Source organism: Stomoxys calcitrans, chromosome 5, assembly GCF_963082655.1.
Source record: "Stomoxys calcitrans chromosome 5, idStoCalc2.1, whole genome shotgun sequence".
In the NCBI taxonomy this organism is placed as follows: Eukaryota; Metazoa; Arthropoda; class Insecta; order Diptera; family Muscidae; genus Stomoxys; species Stomoxys calcitrans.
Window position 1 is genome coordinate 21,021,484 of NC_081556.1, and position 14,486 is coordinate 21,035,969.

Below are 14,486 nucleotides of genomic sequence, written 5' to 3' on the forward strand. Positions count from 1 at the left end.
AGGAAGGGAAGAGGTTTCCGATCGGATACCTGAGATGAACCTTGAAGTCAAGTGCGAGGCACTGCTGCCATCGGCACAGTCTTGGATTGACGGAACCCTAGTATTGCCATCTGGAAGATCAATATTCAACCTAGCCTAACCTAACCTATTGAGATGTTCGTGTACAAATTTGCCATTTTTTATATATAAATAACACATAAATTGTATATTTATATACAGCACACTTAAAATAAAGCAAATAATTCTCATTCAATTGAGGGATTTATTATGCTGTTGCCATATAAGATTGAGTGTGTATATCTTGGGAGAATTTTTTTTGTAAGTGTGTGATATCAAAACTACACAAAAAACTACCACATGAATTTGTACTAAAACAACAACAAGAACATGCATTACAATACATTAAAAGCTTGTTTTTTTTCTGTATACAACATAAAAAAACTCAAAGGATACAAATTAAAAAAAAAAAAAAATAATAAAAAACAAACACAAACAAGGATATTTTTTTTGGGAAAATGAAAGAAAGTAATTTCCAATTGAATTGTTTAGTGGCTTTAAACCAATAATAAAAACGATTTAAGTTTTAATATGAAAAGATAGGAGAGGAAAAGAGAAAAAAAAAAATGAATTTAAATGAATGAATAAATGAAACTGAAGAAAAAAAATTGTGGTGGTAAGCAACTACCGTTCTCTATGGAGTTTAGCTTGAGCAAAATTATTTTCTAGGGTGTTGTAGTGTTTCTAAATTTTTTTTTTGCGTGGTTCGGTTGCTAAGTATAATTGTATGGAAAAAATATTGCTTACCGCTTGGCTAAAACGGATTTGAAATTCGAGTTTTGTTTTTTGGTTTTTGCTAAACGAATAAAAATGATTTTCATAGTTTTCTATGTGTTTTGTTAGCTGAGTAGACTAACATTGGGTTTTTGTGGAAGGGTGGTGGTGGCAGTGGAGAGATAGACTCTTCTTGAGAAGGTAGGTAGGTAGTAGTGGTGGTGGTTTTGGTGGTGGTGATGGTGAGTTTGTGTAGCTGTTTCTTGCTGTTGCTCTCTTGTCTCCTCTCTTCAGATATGTTGTTGGTGATAACTACATGTCATTGTGATTTAATGATGGTGTGTGCTTTGCACAGGAGATCATCATCACAAACAAACTCATTAACTCATTTGATTTGTGTTCGTAATCGGCGTATTAGTTTTTGTGTTTTAATCTTAGGCCTTCTTGTGGTGGCCGATGTTGCTGATGCTGTTGTGGCCAATGATGATTGCTGCTGCTGCAGTTGATGCTGATGATGATGGTGATATGTATGCGGTTTTTGTCTATCCGAACCTGTTGCTAACGATGATGTTGATGTTAATGATGTTTTATGCTGTTGCAAATTATTTGGTGGCAACACCTTGGCAAATGTCTTATGTTGAGGCTGTGCCGATTTGGCCGCATGCTGTTGTGTCTGTTGCTGTTGTTGTACTATAGAGGCTAAACGATTGGTATTATCACCAATGTAATTAGTAAATGTGGCCACCGATGTCTGTGATGATGTTTGATGTCTTTGCTGTTTTATATCCCCACCGATATCGGTTAATGTTCCTTCTTCCTGTGTGTTTTTCAATGGCTGAGAAATGAATTTATAACTACTGCTACCATAAGATGTTGGACTACTACTACCATTGGCACTGGCACTGGCGCTGTGGGAGCCTGTGCTTATACTACTGGTGGTCTTTTTACCATATGGATTTTTAGTACTAACGCTACTACTTAATGTGGGCGTACGTTTTAGATATTGCGCCTCCAATTGTGAGGTTGGCTGTATGGCTGATCTTTCGGTTTTATCCAAAGTTTGGGTCTCATCCGGTGTGGTCTTTTTTCCCAGCACCACAGATGATTCCGTACTAAGGGAGCTGGACTCACCTAAGGCCTGTAACTTTTTCACATAGCTATCGAAGAGGGTGGGATTGTTTGAGGGAGATCTTAGGCCATATTGGCTTTCTCCCACCAATGGAGGTGGTGCTGCTGTGGTGGTGGCCATGGCAATGTCTAGAATGGAGGTGGCGGTGCTAGTGGCTGTGACTGTGGTGCCATGCGCCGCATTTGGTATGATGGGTGGAGATGCTTGCTGTTGCATGGCTATGGTTGTGGAGGTGGTGGTTGTGGTGGTGATGGTGGGACTTATGGATGGTGTATTCGTTAACTTACGTTTTTGTTTCTCTATAGTCTCATTGCTCTCATCATTGTCATCCCCACTGTCCTCGTCATCATCCTCATTATCTGCCTCCTCATCAGCTTGATTGGCCTCGTTGTTTGCATTCGCCTGGGCCTTATTCAAATTATAGAGATGCTTGGAGGCTGCCGGACTGTTAAGGCTGTTACTATAAGGTTTAGAAGGCAAAATTGTAGGACTATTGTAATAGGGTTTATTATGGTTGCTAGTTGTGGTTGGGCTACTTCTACTTCTATTGCTATCGGTATTGGCTTGCAACAGTTTCACATAGTATTGAAATTGTTTGCGTAGCGTTTTAATAAGAGTCGAGGTGTTGGGTGAAGGTGTAGTTGTTGTTGTTGTGGTGGTGGTTGTGGTGGTAATGGTGGAGGTGGACATGTGTAATGTTCTGGGTTTATATGTGGTTATGTTGTCAGTGTAATGATGTTGTTGAGTGTTACGAGCTGTTGTGGAATTACGCCTACTATCACTACTGGTTCCGCTATTGCGGTTAAAACTTTTCAGAATGCCATCTTCTGCACTATTCGCTGCAGTTGAATCCTGATGATATCTATGTAATACTGTTAAAGGTTTTTTGGTGGTGGCTGTTTTTTGTGTAGCAGTCGCTGTCGCCGTTGTCGTTTTCTTTGTGCCTAATGTAGGTGTATTGTAGGGGGTGTGTAGATTTTTCCATAATTGTGATAAATATTGATAGGTATTCATGTTCATTAAAGGCCTTTGTGGTAATCTATGCACTGTCAAATCTTCTTGTTCTTGATGCTCATTATCCTGGCTTTTCACCATGCTCTCCTCATAGCGATTGTCATGTGGTCTGTCAATATGATTATGCTCATACTGCTGCCCATTTAAATCTTTGGGTGATGCATCTGAAGCTTCCTCGTCGGTCAAATATTCTTCATCATCATCATTGTCATCGTCTCCCTCTTCGATGGGAGCTACCGATGATGAGTCGTTTTCCTGACTTTCATACGAATCACTAGTGTCCTCATCACTTTGATCCTCGTCCAAGTCATTGGCGGTCTTCAGGCCTACACCCTGTTTGGGATCCTCTTCCTCAAAATCATCGTCCTCCTCATCATCGTCGTCATCGTCTTCACCTTCGTATTCTTCGCTATTTTGTTTTTCTTCTTTCTCCTTGGCTTTTTCGTTTTTCCGCTCCTTATTTTCATCATTGTCTTCGTCCTCGTCTTCATCCTCCTCATCGTCATCGTCCTCGTCATCATCGTCCTCGTCCTCTTCGTTATTGGCATTGTCGCCTTGTGTTAATTCTTTGGCCTTGTTTTCATTTTCTTCACCAATGGCCTCATTGGATCTTTTAGTGATATTTTATTTGTTGTTGTTAATATCATTTGTAAGGGGATTTTAGTGTTGTTGTTGGTGTTCAGTGTTGATTTTTTGTTTTTTTGGTATTTGTGTATTTTCAAATTTTGATGTTGTTGTTGTGTATTTTTTGGGGGGTTGGTTGTTTTTTGGAGATTTTTGTTTGTTTTTCAAAAGATAGTCAGGAAAGTAGAAGTGTAGAGTTTCAAATTTTGATATTGTTTCGAGTTTTGAAGTAAATAGATGTTGTTGTTTTGATTTGGTTTTGTTTTTTTTTTTGTTAATAAGAACAAGAAGAACAAAGTTGTAAATAAAATTAAAGTATATTGAAAAAAATTTTGTAGAATTTTTGTTTTCCAAAATAATGTGCCAAAAATTAATTCAGCTTTTGATTTTCTTACTTGCCATAAGAAGAAAAACAAACAAACAAACAAATAATAAAAGTGCTAAACTACATTTTCCAATTCATTACCAGGAAAAAAACACGTTACTAAACTAAAAATAAAAAATTGTGTATGAGAAAAAAAATGCATCACACTTACTTGTAGCCCAAACGATATTGACCACCGTAGTTGGTAATTAGATTGGAAGCCACTGGCAAAGCAGTGCAGCGACCATCCAAACAATGCTAAATGAACGAAGTAACAAAAAACAGCATTTAGTAATGTTCTCTTGAAATTTAAAAAAAAATGGAAAAGATTTTAGTTATATTCAATACTTACCAAATTATTACCACATGTTGAACCTTCGGCCGCTGGCCTATAGGCTACACAATAGCCTGTCTGGGCATCGAAACAGAAAAGCTGTGCACACACACGTTCATCCTTGAAACATGCATAAGTGCCACGATCTCTTCGGCATTGGGCATCCAGGGAGAGTAAAGTACCAGGCAGGGAACGTCCCAAGGCATTATCCTCATGTGGGACATTGTATAAACAGGTGGCAGTGGCACCACTAAAATTTTGAGAAATATAGAAAAATTAAAATAAAACCAGTAAGGAGAGGCACACAGTCAGGCGGTGTCGGGCTGTATAATACCCTACATCTACCCTAAAAGTACAAAGTGGGAGCTATATCTAATTCGGAACCTATTTGGATGGACCTCGGCGGATGTTTTCAGATGGGTTATTAAACAATCCGTATCAAATTTCGAGCAAATGTGTTCAAACTGTAATAACTACGGTTGACAAATGGCAACATTATTCCAAATTACTCAAAATCTGCCAAACATATATATCAGAGACCAAACTTTTTAAATATCGCGGTAGTCGTCAAGGAAATCTTTGTGCAAAATTTTGGCAAGATTGGTCAATAAATGTGCTTACAGTGGCTCTAGAAGTAAAAATCTGGCGAAATACTCTATATCGGGAGATCGGTTTATATAGCAGCTATATCCAAATATGGTCCAAACGCACTGTTTCAAATTTTATCCAAATCGGATGAAAAATGCACCTTTTATGTGCTCTATACTCTGTATAGGGAGATCGGTCTATATGGCAACTAAATCCAAATATGGTTCGGTCTGGACGATATTCATCAAAAAGGTTAAGAAGGGTACCAAAACCCACTGTTTCAAATTTCATCCAAATCGGATTAAAAATGCTCCTTTAATGGGCTCATTACACTATATAGGGAGATCGGTCTATATGGTAGCTATATCCAAATATGGTCCAAATGCACCAAATTTCATCCAAATCCGATGAAAAATGCTCCTTTTATGGGCCCAATACTCTATATCGGGGGATCGGTCTATCTGGCAGCTATATCCAAATATGGTCTGATCTGGAATATGTTCAACAAGAAAGTTTAGAGGGGTACCAGAACTCTTGTGGCCAAATTTCATCGAAATAAGATAAATAATGCTCCTTTTATAGGCTCATTACACTATATCGGGAGATGGGGCTATATGGCAGCTATATCCAAATATGTCCCGACCTGGAATATGTTCAACAAGAAAGTTTAGAGGGGTACCAGAAATCGCTGTGCCAAATTTCACCGAAAAAGGAAAAAAATGCTCCTTTTATAGGCTCATTACACTATATCGGGAGATCGGGCTATATGGTAGCTATATCCAAATTTGGTCCAAATGCACGAAATTTCATCCAAATCGGATAAAAAATGCTCGTCTTATGGGCTCAATACTCTATATAGGGAGATCGGTCTATATGGCAGCTATATCCAAATATGGTCCGATCTGGAATATGTTCCACAAGAAAGTTTAGAGGGGTACCAGAACTCGCTGTGCCAAATTTCATCGAAATAGGATAAAAAATGCTCCTTTTATAGGCTCATTACACTATATCGTGAGATCGGGCTATATGGTAGCTATATAGTCCGATGTGGACCACATTTGACAGGAATGGGTAGGTGTCAACTAGAATACACTGTGCCAAATTTCATCGAATTCGGGTAATAAATGGATCTTTTATGGCCTCAATACTCTATATTGGGAGATCGGGCGTTCGGTCTATAGGGCAGTTATATCCAAAAATAGTCCGATCTGATCCACACTTCACAGAAATGGGTAGGGGTCTAACAGAACTCACTGTGTCAAATTGCATCGAAATCGGATGAAAAATGATGAATTTATAGCCTTAGGGCTTTAAGTCTGGAGATCGGTCTATATAGCTGCTATATATAACTAAAATTCGATTTTATGAGATCAGAAGATCAGGTTTATATACAAAGAATTTGAAACCATCAAAAATTGTTTGGAAAATATTTTTATACCCAAGATATCTGCAAAATTATGAATACCCAAATAAATACCTAAACCACTAAGGAAAGGCAAAATTCGGGCGGAGCCGACTATATAATAACCTACACCTAACCTACAATTATAAATTCGGGCAATATATATAATATATATGTATATGAGAGCTATATCTAAATCTGAACCGACTTTTAAACAGATCGGTTATAAATTGTCTTTATTACAGCCTTAGAAGTGTAAATCAGACGATACATATATATTGGAGCTATATCCAAATCTGAACCGATTTTGGTGAAATCTCGCAGATATGATAAGATCAGTACCAAAACAATCCGTGTCAAATTTTGCGCAGATCGATTGAAAATTGTAGCTACTAGGGCCATTTAAGGGCAAATCGGGCGATACATATATATGGAAGCTATATCTAAATCTGAACCGATTTTGATGAAACTTTGTAGATATATTAAGATCTGTAACAGAATAACTCGTGCCTAATTTTGTGAAGATCGGTTGAAAATTGTAGCTTCTACGGCCATTAAGGTGCAAATCGGGCGATACATATATATGGGAGCTATATCTAAATCTAAACCGATTTTAATGAAATTTTGTAGATATTTTAAAAATACTAACGAAACAACCGGTGCCAAATTTTGCGCAGATGGATTGAAAATTGCAGCTATTACGCCATTTAAGTGCAAATCGGGCGATACATATGTATGGGAGCTATATCTAAATCTGAACCGATTTTTACCAAAATCAATAGCGTTCGTCCTTGGGCCAAAAAAGCGACATGTGCAAAATTTCGTGATGATTGGACAACAAATATGACCTGCACTTTGATTACAAGAATACATGGACTCACAGACGGACGTGGCTAAATCGAATCAGAAAGTGATTCTGAGTCGATCGGTATGCTTATCAATGGGTCTAGCTCTTCTCCTTCTTAGCGTTGCAAATAAATGCACAAACTTATCTGGTTTTTATACCCTACACCACCACTGTGATACCGGGTATTATAACTAAGTGAATTTGGTTGTAACATCCAGGAGGAAGAGAGATATACCTATTGATAAACATACCTATAAACTCACCTCCTGATTCGATTTAGCTTTGTCCGTCTGTCTGTCCATGTTATAAATCTGATATATGTTGTCATTAAAACAATTTATTTGAGTGTAAATTAAACTCCACAGCTTGACTTTCATTATACTTGGGCTACCTTTGCTTTATAAATGTCAATCATACGCCACATAGACCAACCCAAATTAATAATACGCATACGGCACCTAGTTACGATTTTTATTCGTAACTAGGCCGAGAAATTAGCAGATTTTTATGATGTTAAAGTCTAATGTTTTACAAGACCTATTTGTCATCCAGTAGTTTTTTTGAAAGCATCATACTCCCACATTAAGCGGACTGGAAAGAAGCCAATTAGTGCCATCTTTGTGTCTGTTCTAATAAATTTAGAACTTTATTATATATAATAATCGGCTCATTAACAATGTTTATTCGAGTGCATAGCTTTACTTTAATTTTTTTGGTCTCTGATTTATAACTGAGAATTATACGTCACAAGTAAATAATAAATAATAATCAAACACACACTGGGCCAATGAATGGGTAATAATTAATAGTCATACGCACCCTGTTTCGATTTTTATGAAATCTCTATCGATATGTAAGGCCCGATCCTTATGTATATTCTTATTTTATACACATGAATTCGGTAAAAAATATTTTTAATTCGGAGATATGTAAATGTCTCATGTTGTCGTTTTTTACTTACTTTAAGAAGTGTTGAAAACTTTGCACAGAACAGGCTGACCAACGGAAACCTCTCTCGGTGTGTCTCAAATCGGACATTATGAAACCATCCTCCCAACGACAACGCTGGGCTCCAGGTCCACCCAAATAACTGGGTGGTGGTGAGCCATCATGAACAGCACCAAGTCTGCAAAAGACAAAGAAAAGGCCACGTTTTTTTACTTAGACATTCAAATGAATATATAAAATTCAACTCCAGTATTGATATGATTGGTATTTTAGTTGCTTTCGTTTTTCTTTTAAATATTGCTCACATGGCGGATATGCATAAATTCCATTACTTCATATTAAAAACAAGTTTAAAATGAAGCGAAACAAAAAGTAAAAATCAAAAGACACTTTGTATAACGGAAATTTCAATTAAATTGTAATGTTTATGGTGATATGCTTGGTCTTTTGTTAGCAGCTTGGTGTAAAACAAAAAAAAAAGGAGAAGCTTACTCATATATACCAATTTGATCATTGACTGAAAAAGAATCTCCAACAGCAATGGTTACTTACAAATGGCCCACTTCATGAGCGGCAACAATGATGCCACTGAAACCACCGGTATCCTCAATGATGGCAACACTGTTGACTTTTTCCAGACGTCTGTTGACCACGCATGCGCCACCAACATAGGCAAAGCCTTTGTTGTGATGTTTTTTGTTTTGTTTAAAAAAAAATGTGATGGAAAGGAAAAAAAAAGAAATTTTTAACAAATTAGTCAGCCGCAAAATATGGCAAAAACCAAAATGAACAAACAAGTTGTTTTTTGTCTTTTTCCCAAGCAAAATATGAAAAAATAAAAAAAAAATATGAAAAAATTTATTTTCAATTTTCTTTTTGCTTGTTGTCCACAAAACAACTTGTTTGTTTAGATGATGATCTCAAATATATAGATAAGTACAAGTAATAGTGCGTTATAAATAAAGCGATTAAATATAATTTAAGTGCAGTTATTTACCAGGCTGGTTTTTGTGTTGGTGGTGTTAATCATTTAAAAAAAATATTGCGTGATGTCTTAATTATGTTGTAAATACTTGTAGTCCAACCACCTTAAACATTTATTTAAACATAATGGGAGAAATTATGAATAGTTTTTATTAATTGTTTATGAATGCAGGATGATTTAACCATTGATCATAAATTTTATATTGTAATGATTTTCTTTCTCAAATGTAGTTAAACTTGACCTGAAATAATGTTAGAGTGGATAAAAACTAAAATATGTCTTTGCTGCCGCTGAAATTTTTGTAGTAAAGTTATAAATAACTGAGAAAAATGCGGAATAATCAGTTATAAGGAATTGAAGGCCTATTGATGTTTGATAGAATCTTTAGAGTAATTCTTGTATTCTACAAATAAAATTTAACAATGTACAAAAACCAAGTCATATACCTCATAAAATCATAAATATCCTATCTAATTCATTTTCAGTCAGAAAATATATGTTTCATTGTGTCAAATTTGCCTTAAATACAATATTAAGGATAATAATAAATAATAAAAACTAGCTGAACCCGCCCCACTTGGCTGCGCCCTTGTTAACACCACGTAAAAAATAGGTTTTTTACTTATTACCATGAGTATCTCCCCAGAACAATTTGTTTATCTATTCCCAAATACTATATCCTTTATTTGTAGCCCATATAGCCATGATTGGAGGGTTTTGGAGTTCTATTTTGTCATAATCGTCCAAAATGCCCATTTGAATGGGTTTTCGGGTCGGTGCGCCCCCCTAGGTACTAAGATCAAATTTTTAATATCAAATTCGAACTCTACTCTAGAATACCTTTTATACGAGTTCCATATTGTACACATCGGCCCACTTTTATTTTTGGGTGAAGGGTCCACCCCCTCCCGATATAAAAAAAATCATATATCCCAATCCCTAATATCTTTCATTTGGGTCTAATGTTGTCATTATCGTTCAATATACCCATTTGAGGATGTTTTAGGTCGTGGCGGCCCCCTAGGTAACAGGATCCAATTTTAAATATCAAGTTAGTACTCTACTCCCGAATACTTTTCATTTGAGTACCATATTGTTCCGATCGGTTTACTTTCATTTTTGGGTTGTGCCTTTGGGGGTAAGGGGGAGGGTACGTCCCCTTATGATATGCTTTTGTGGTAAGGAGGAGGGTCCGCCCCCTTTCTATATTGACAAATCATATATCCCCATGCTCCTTCCATACCATATTCGTAATTTGCTTCCTAATACCTTTCGTTTGAGTCCCATATTGTCATTATCGTCCAATATGCCTGTTTGAGGGAGATTTGGGGTCGGGGTGGCCCCCTGGGTTACTGGACCCGATTTTCAATATCAAGTTAGTACTCTACTCTCGAATACCATTTATTTGAGTCCCATTTTGTCCCGATCTGTCTACTTTTATTTTTGGATGATACTTTTGTGGTAAGGGGGAGGGTCCGCCCCCTTACGATATCAAAAAATTCTGAAGCCTGTTGCTCCTTCTAGACCATATTCATAACCTACTCCCTAATACCTTTCATTTTAGCCCCATATTGTCATTATCGGCCATTATGTCTATTTTAGGGGGTCTTGGGGTCGGGGCGGCCCCCTAGGTTCCTGAACCAAATTTTCAATATCAAGGTAGTACTCTACTCTCGAATACGTTTCATTTGAGTCCCATATTGGTATACTTTTATTTTTGAGTGATCGGTATACTTTTATTTTTGAGTGATCGGTATACTTTTATTTTTGAGTGATGCTTTTTTGGTAAAGGGGTGGACCCTCCTCCCTTACGATATCAACAAATTCTATAGCCCATTGCTCCTTTCAAATCATATTCGTAATCTACTTCCTAGTACTTTTCGTTTGAGTCCCATATTGTCATTATCACCTAATATGCCTATTTCAGGGGGGATATGTAGGTACTCTCCTCTCGAATTCCTTTCATTTGAGTCCCATATAGTCCCAATCGGTAAACATGTCCGTTTACCATACGTAGGCATACACAATTTCGCTGAAATCGATGTGCCCATCACCGCTATATCTAAATATAGTTCAATCTAAACCATATTCGATTCGGACATCGACGAGCGCAGTGCAACTCACTGTTCCATATTTCAGAGAAATCGGGCAATAAATGCGGTTTTTATGGGTTTAAGACCTTTAATCAGGACATCGGTCTATATGACAGCTATATCCAAATATGGTCCGATTTTGCCCGTTCAAGAACTTAATCTGCGTCTGTATCAATTTTCAGCTCCTTATCTCAATTTTTGAAAGTTGTAACGTGGGTACAACGGACGGACGGACAGACTCAGGGACATCGCTAGATCGTCTTAGAATTTTACGACGACTAAGAATATATATGCTTTGTAGGGTCAGAAATAGATATTTTGAAGTGTTGCAAATCGATTGGGCGCCCCGGTAGCCGAATTGGTAGCGTGCTTGGATAACCAGTGCAGGGGTAGTGGGTACGATTCACGTCAGAAGCCTTGGTCTGTCACTATTGTGGTAACACAAGGGACTTAAGATTGTGTAAGTGAGTCAGTAAAGGACAGCCACTCTTACCTAACCTAACCATACAAACGGAATGAAAATGAATATACCCCCATTCTATGGTGGTGGGAATAAAAAGTGCAAGATACCTCAGAAGTGCTAATTTCTGAAAAAAACATTTTACCGCTAGAAACAACTTCTCCTCTCTCAACTTCTCTAGATTCAGATAGGATTTTCTTCTTTTTTCGAACAGCCTCACTGTTCTACAGTGCCCGCAGTATCGTGTACTGGTGAGGAAGCCAAAGCAGGTATTGGTCTCCAGTTCCTCAATGTAAAATTCCAGCTTCAATCTATCCGTGTATCATAAACTACTACATGGAAATATCAGAGTTCCGTTAGATCAATAAGGGTGGCACCCGTGTCTCGCATACGACTTCAATGGGCATCTTAGAGACCGATCGAATTATTATTCTGCGTTGATATGAACTCCTTATATGGCATTGCAAAATTAAGTGCAATACTAAAGCTCTTTGAACTGCTTGTTTCTCGAAGGATTTACCATTTGGTCACATCAATTATATCACCCTACCAACACGGCTTCGTTAAGGAGAGGTCGACTTTGACCAATCTATTGGTATTGTCGTATCATGCATATGATGGTTTTGTAAAAGTATTCCAAACAGATGTTATTTACACTGATTTAAGTATGTCATTTGATACTGTGGTGCAAGATTTAGTACTGTTTAAACTTGATATGATGGATAGCTTCTTATTTAGAAGACCGTACACAAAAAGTTTACTTTAATAATACTCTTTCCAAAGATATAGCTGGTTATTCTGGTATTTCACAGGGCAGCCATTTATGTCCATTGCTGTTCGTTCTTTACTTGAATGATCTTCCATCAGTTATCAAGCATTTTAATGTTCGCAGATGATATGAAGCTGTTCTGTAATTTGGATTCTCCATATCGGTAACACTCTCTGCTGAACTGGCACAGTGTTATTGACATGGCGCTTAATGACTATTTATAAGATCTAATAAATTAGATACGGTAGAATTCTTTACTGATCTTCGCGTTATTTTGGATGGTAGATTACGTTTTAACTTGAACATTGATTTGTGCATCAATAAGGTAATGTCGTTGTTGGGTTTTATAAAACGGTAATCTAAGGAGTGTAATGATCCTTATGTGACCAAACGTTTGTCTACAAACTTAGTCCGGCCTATATTGGAATACGGTTGCGTGGTTTGGAACCCATATCTTTAGTGAGATCTAATTATGAATTGAATAATCCGCATCGCTCTTTGTGTGATGTATATAACAAATTGTATATAGTATATCCTTCACCCATCCTATTCATGTACTTCATCTGTAGTTTGTTGTAGAAGTCGCCGGAGAATATTGTATATTTCATTGTCCTTTCACTGTTGTGTAATATCTATGTTGCGTTAACTGGCAAATTAGATTTTAATATTCCTCTAATATTCCCGAAATACTCGGTATTACACATCTCTTAAACTATCTAGTGAGATCTAAATACGAATTAAACAATCTGTTTCGCTCTTTGTGTGATGTAAATAACAAATTGTATAATAGTATATCCTTCACCGATCCTATTCATGTAATAAAGAATTCCATCCTTCATCTATAGTTTGTGGGAGAAGTTGCCAGAGAAGACTATATTTCATTGTTGTGTAATATACATGTTGCCTTAGACAGAATGTGTATATTGATCTAACTCTAGTGTTTTACTGGCTGTGAAATTTCTGTAGCCAGTATTACCCTAACCCTCCATAGTACGTAATATGGGGTGTACGCATCCCTACGTAATAGGAGGTGACCCCTCGGTCGTCAGGGCGTGTGTGAGCGGCATAGGAACGAACAAAAAAAAGTAATAATCTATGAACCTTACTAACCTAACCTTACCTTAGAAACAGTACTAATACTTATAAGTACTAATCTATGAAGCACAACATATTACCGCCAGAGGACCACTTAGCATTGTACTTGACTTGATGCCACGGGTATTGTTCGTATAATGTGCAGTAAAAAAATAAGTATTTCTCTATTTTTGTAGAAACAACATGGGTTGTAGAAGTAGCATTTGAAAGAAGAGTATCATTATTTGTACAAAATGAAGATTCTGCCATAGACAGATGCATAAGTAAACTGTTCCTGGGTAATAAGGAACTCTTTCCCTAAGTAGCAGACAATCTGTTTCAAGGATTATATTAGCTTTGAAGCTAGATAAATAAACAAATTATTATTTGTTTCTTCTGTCATTGTTAAATGGCCCCTTCGAACTAGTGCATATAGAATGCAGAAGTTACAACAAAGTGCATGAAGATAGTACAGGCGAAAACATACCCTACCACTGCGAGATTTTGAAGGATGACCGTTGAAGTGACTGCCAGATGTGTCTATCATAGGCATCATCTGCATATGGATCTTCTTTCATATGTTTAGTAACATATACTGGACTAAAAGTATCCTGTAGAAATTGATATTATATATTTCTTTTGTTCCTTAAGAGGAGGTCATAAAAGGACCCCCTACAGATAATTATATATAAGTTTTCAAATTTGCTAGCTCAATCTGAGAAATGCCACCACAATAGTTCTAAGATACACAATATCGACTTCACTGTCAAGTAACTCCATTTGCTTCTCTCTGCAAGTTTTTCAGATTTTATATATTGCATCTGCTTCTTTAGTTATACAATCCAATGAATCCATGACCCCGCTCGATTGTCTGAGTGGGGGTCATGGAGCTCGCTGCCAACTCTGTGACATGGACGCATCTTGACAAATGCTACTGATTATGTTTAATAACTAAACATTTTATACCTTTAAATAAACATTTTTGTTACTACAGGAAAAGAAATGCTGAAGAGACATCAAATTATTTTTAATTGAGAATAATGTTTAAAAATATTAATGTTTAAAGTAAAAGAGATGAGAATAC

The 14,486-nt window shown here is 36.8% G+C and overlaps 1 protein-coding gene across 1 annotated transcript in view; it reads right to left on the reverse strand.

Annotated features, from left to right (window-relative positions):
* Nucleotides 1-938: 938 nt before the first annotated feature.
* The window catches only part of LOC106080863 (A disintegrin and metalloproteinase with thrombospondin motifs like), a 323,287-nt gene continuing 309,739 nt past the window's right edge, over nt 939-14,486 (reverse strand). The window contains exons 9-14 of the mRNA XM_059368892.1: nt 8,574-8,700; nt 8,035-8,199; nt 4,255-4,486; nt 4,075-4,160; nt 2,188-2,360; nt 939-1,470 (exon numbers count right to left, since the gene is read on the reverse strand). Coding sequence (XP_059224875.1) covers nt 1,157-1,470; nt 2,188-2,360; nt 4,075-4,160; nt 4,255-4,486; nt 8,035-8,199; nt 8,574-8,700 — 1,097 coding nt within the window. The 3' untranslated portion in view covers nt 939-1,156. The remainder of the gene's footprint in view (nt 1,471-2,187; nt 2,361-4,074; nt 4,161-4,254; nt 4,487-8,034; nt 8,200-8,573; nt 8,701-14,486) is intronic.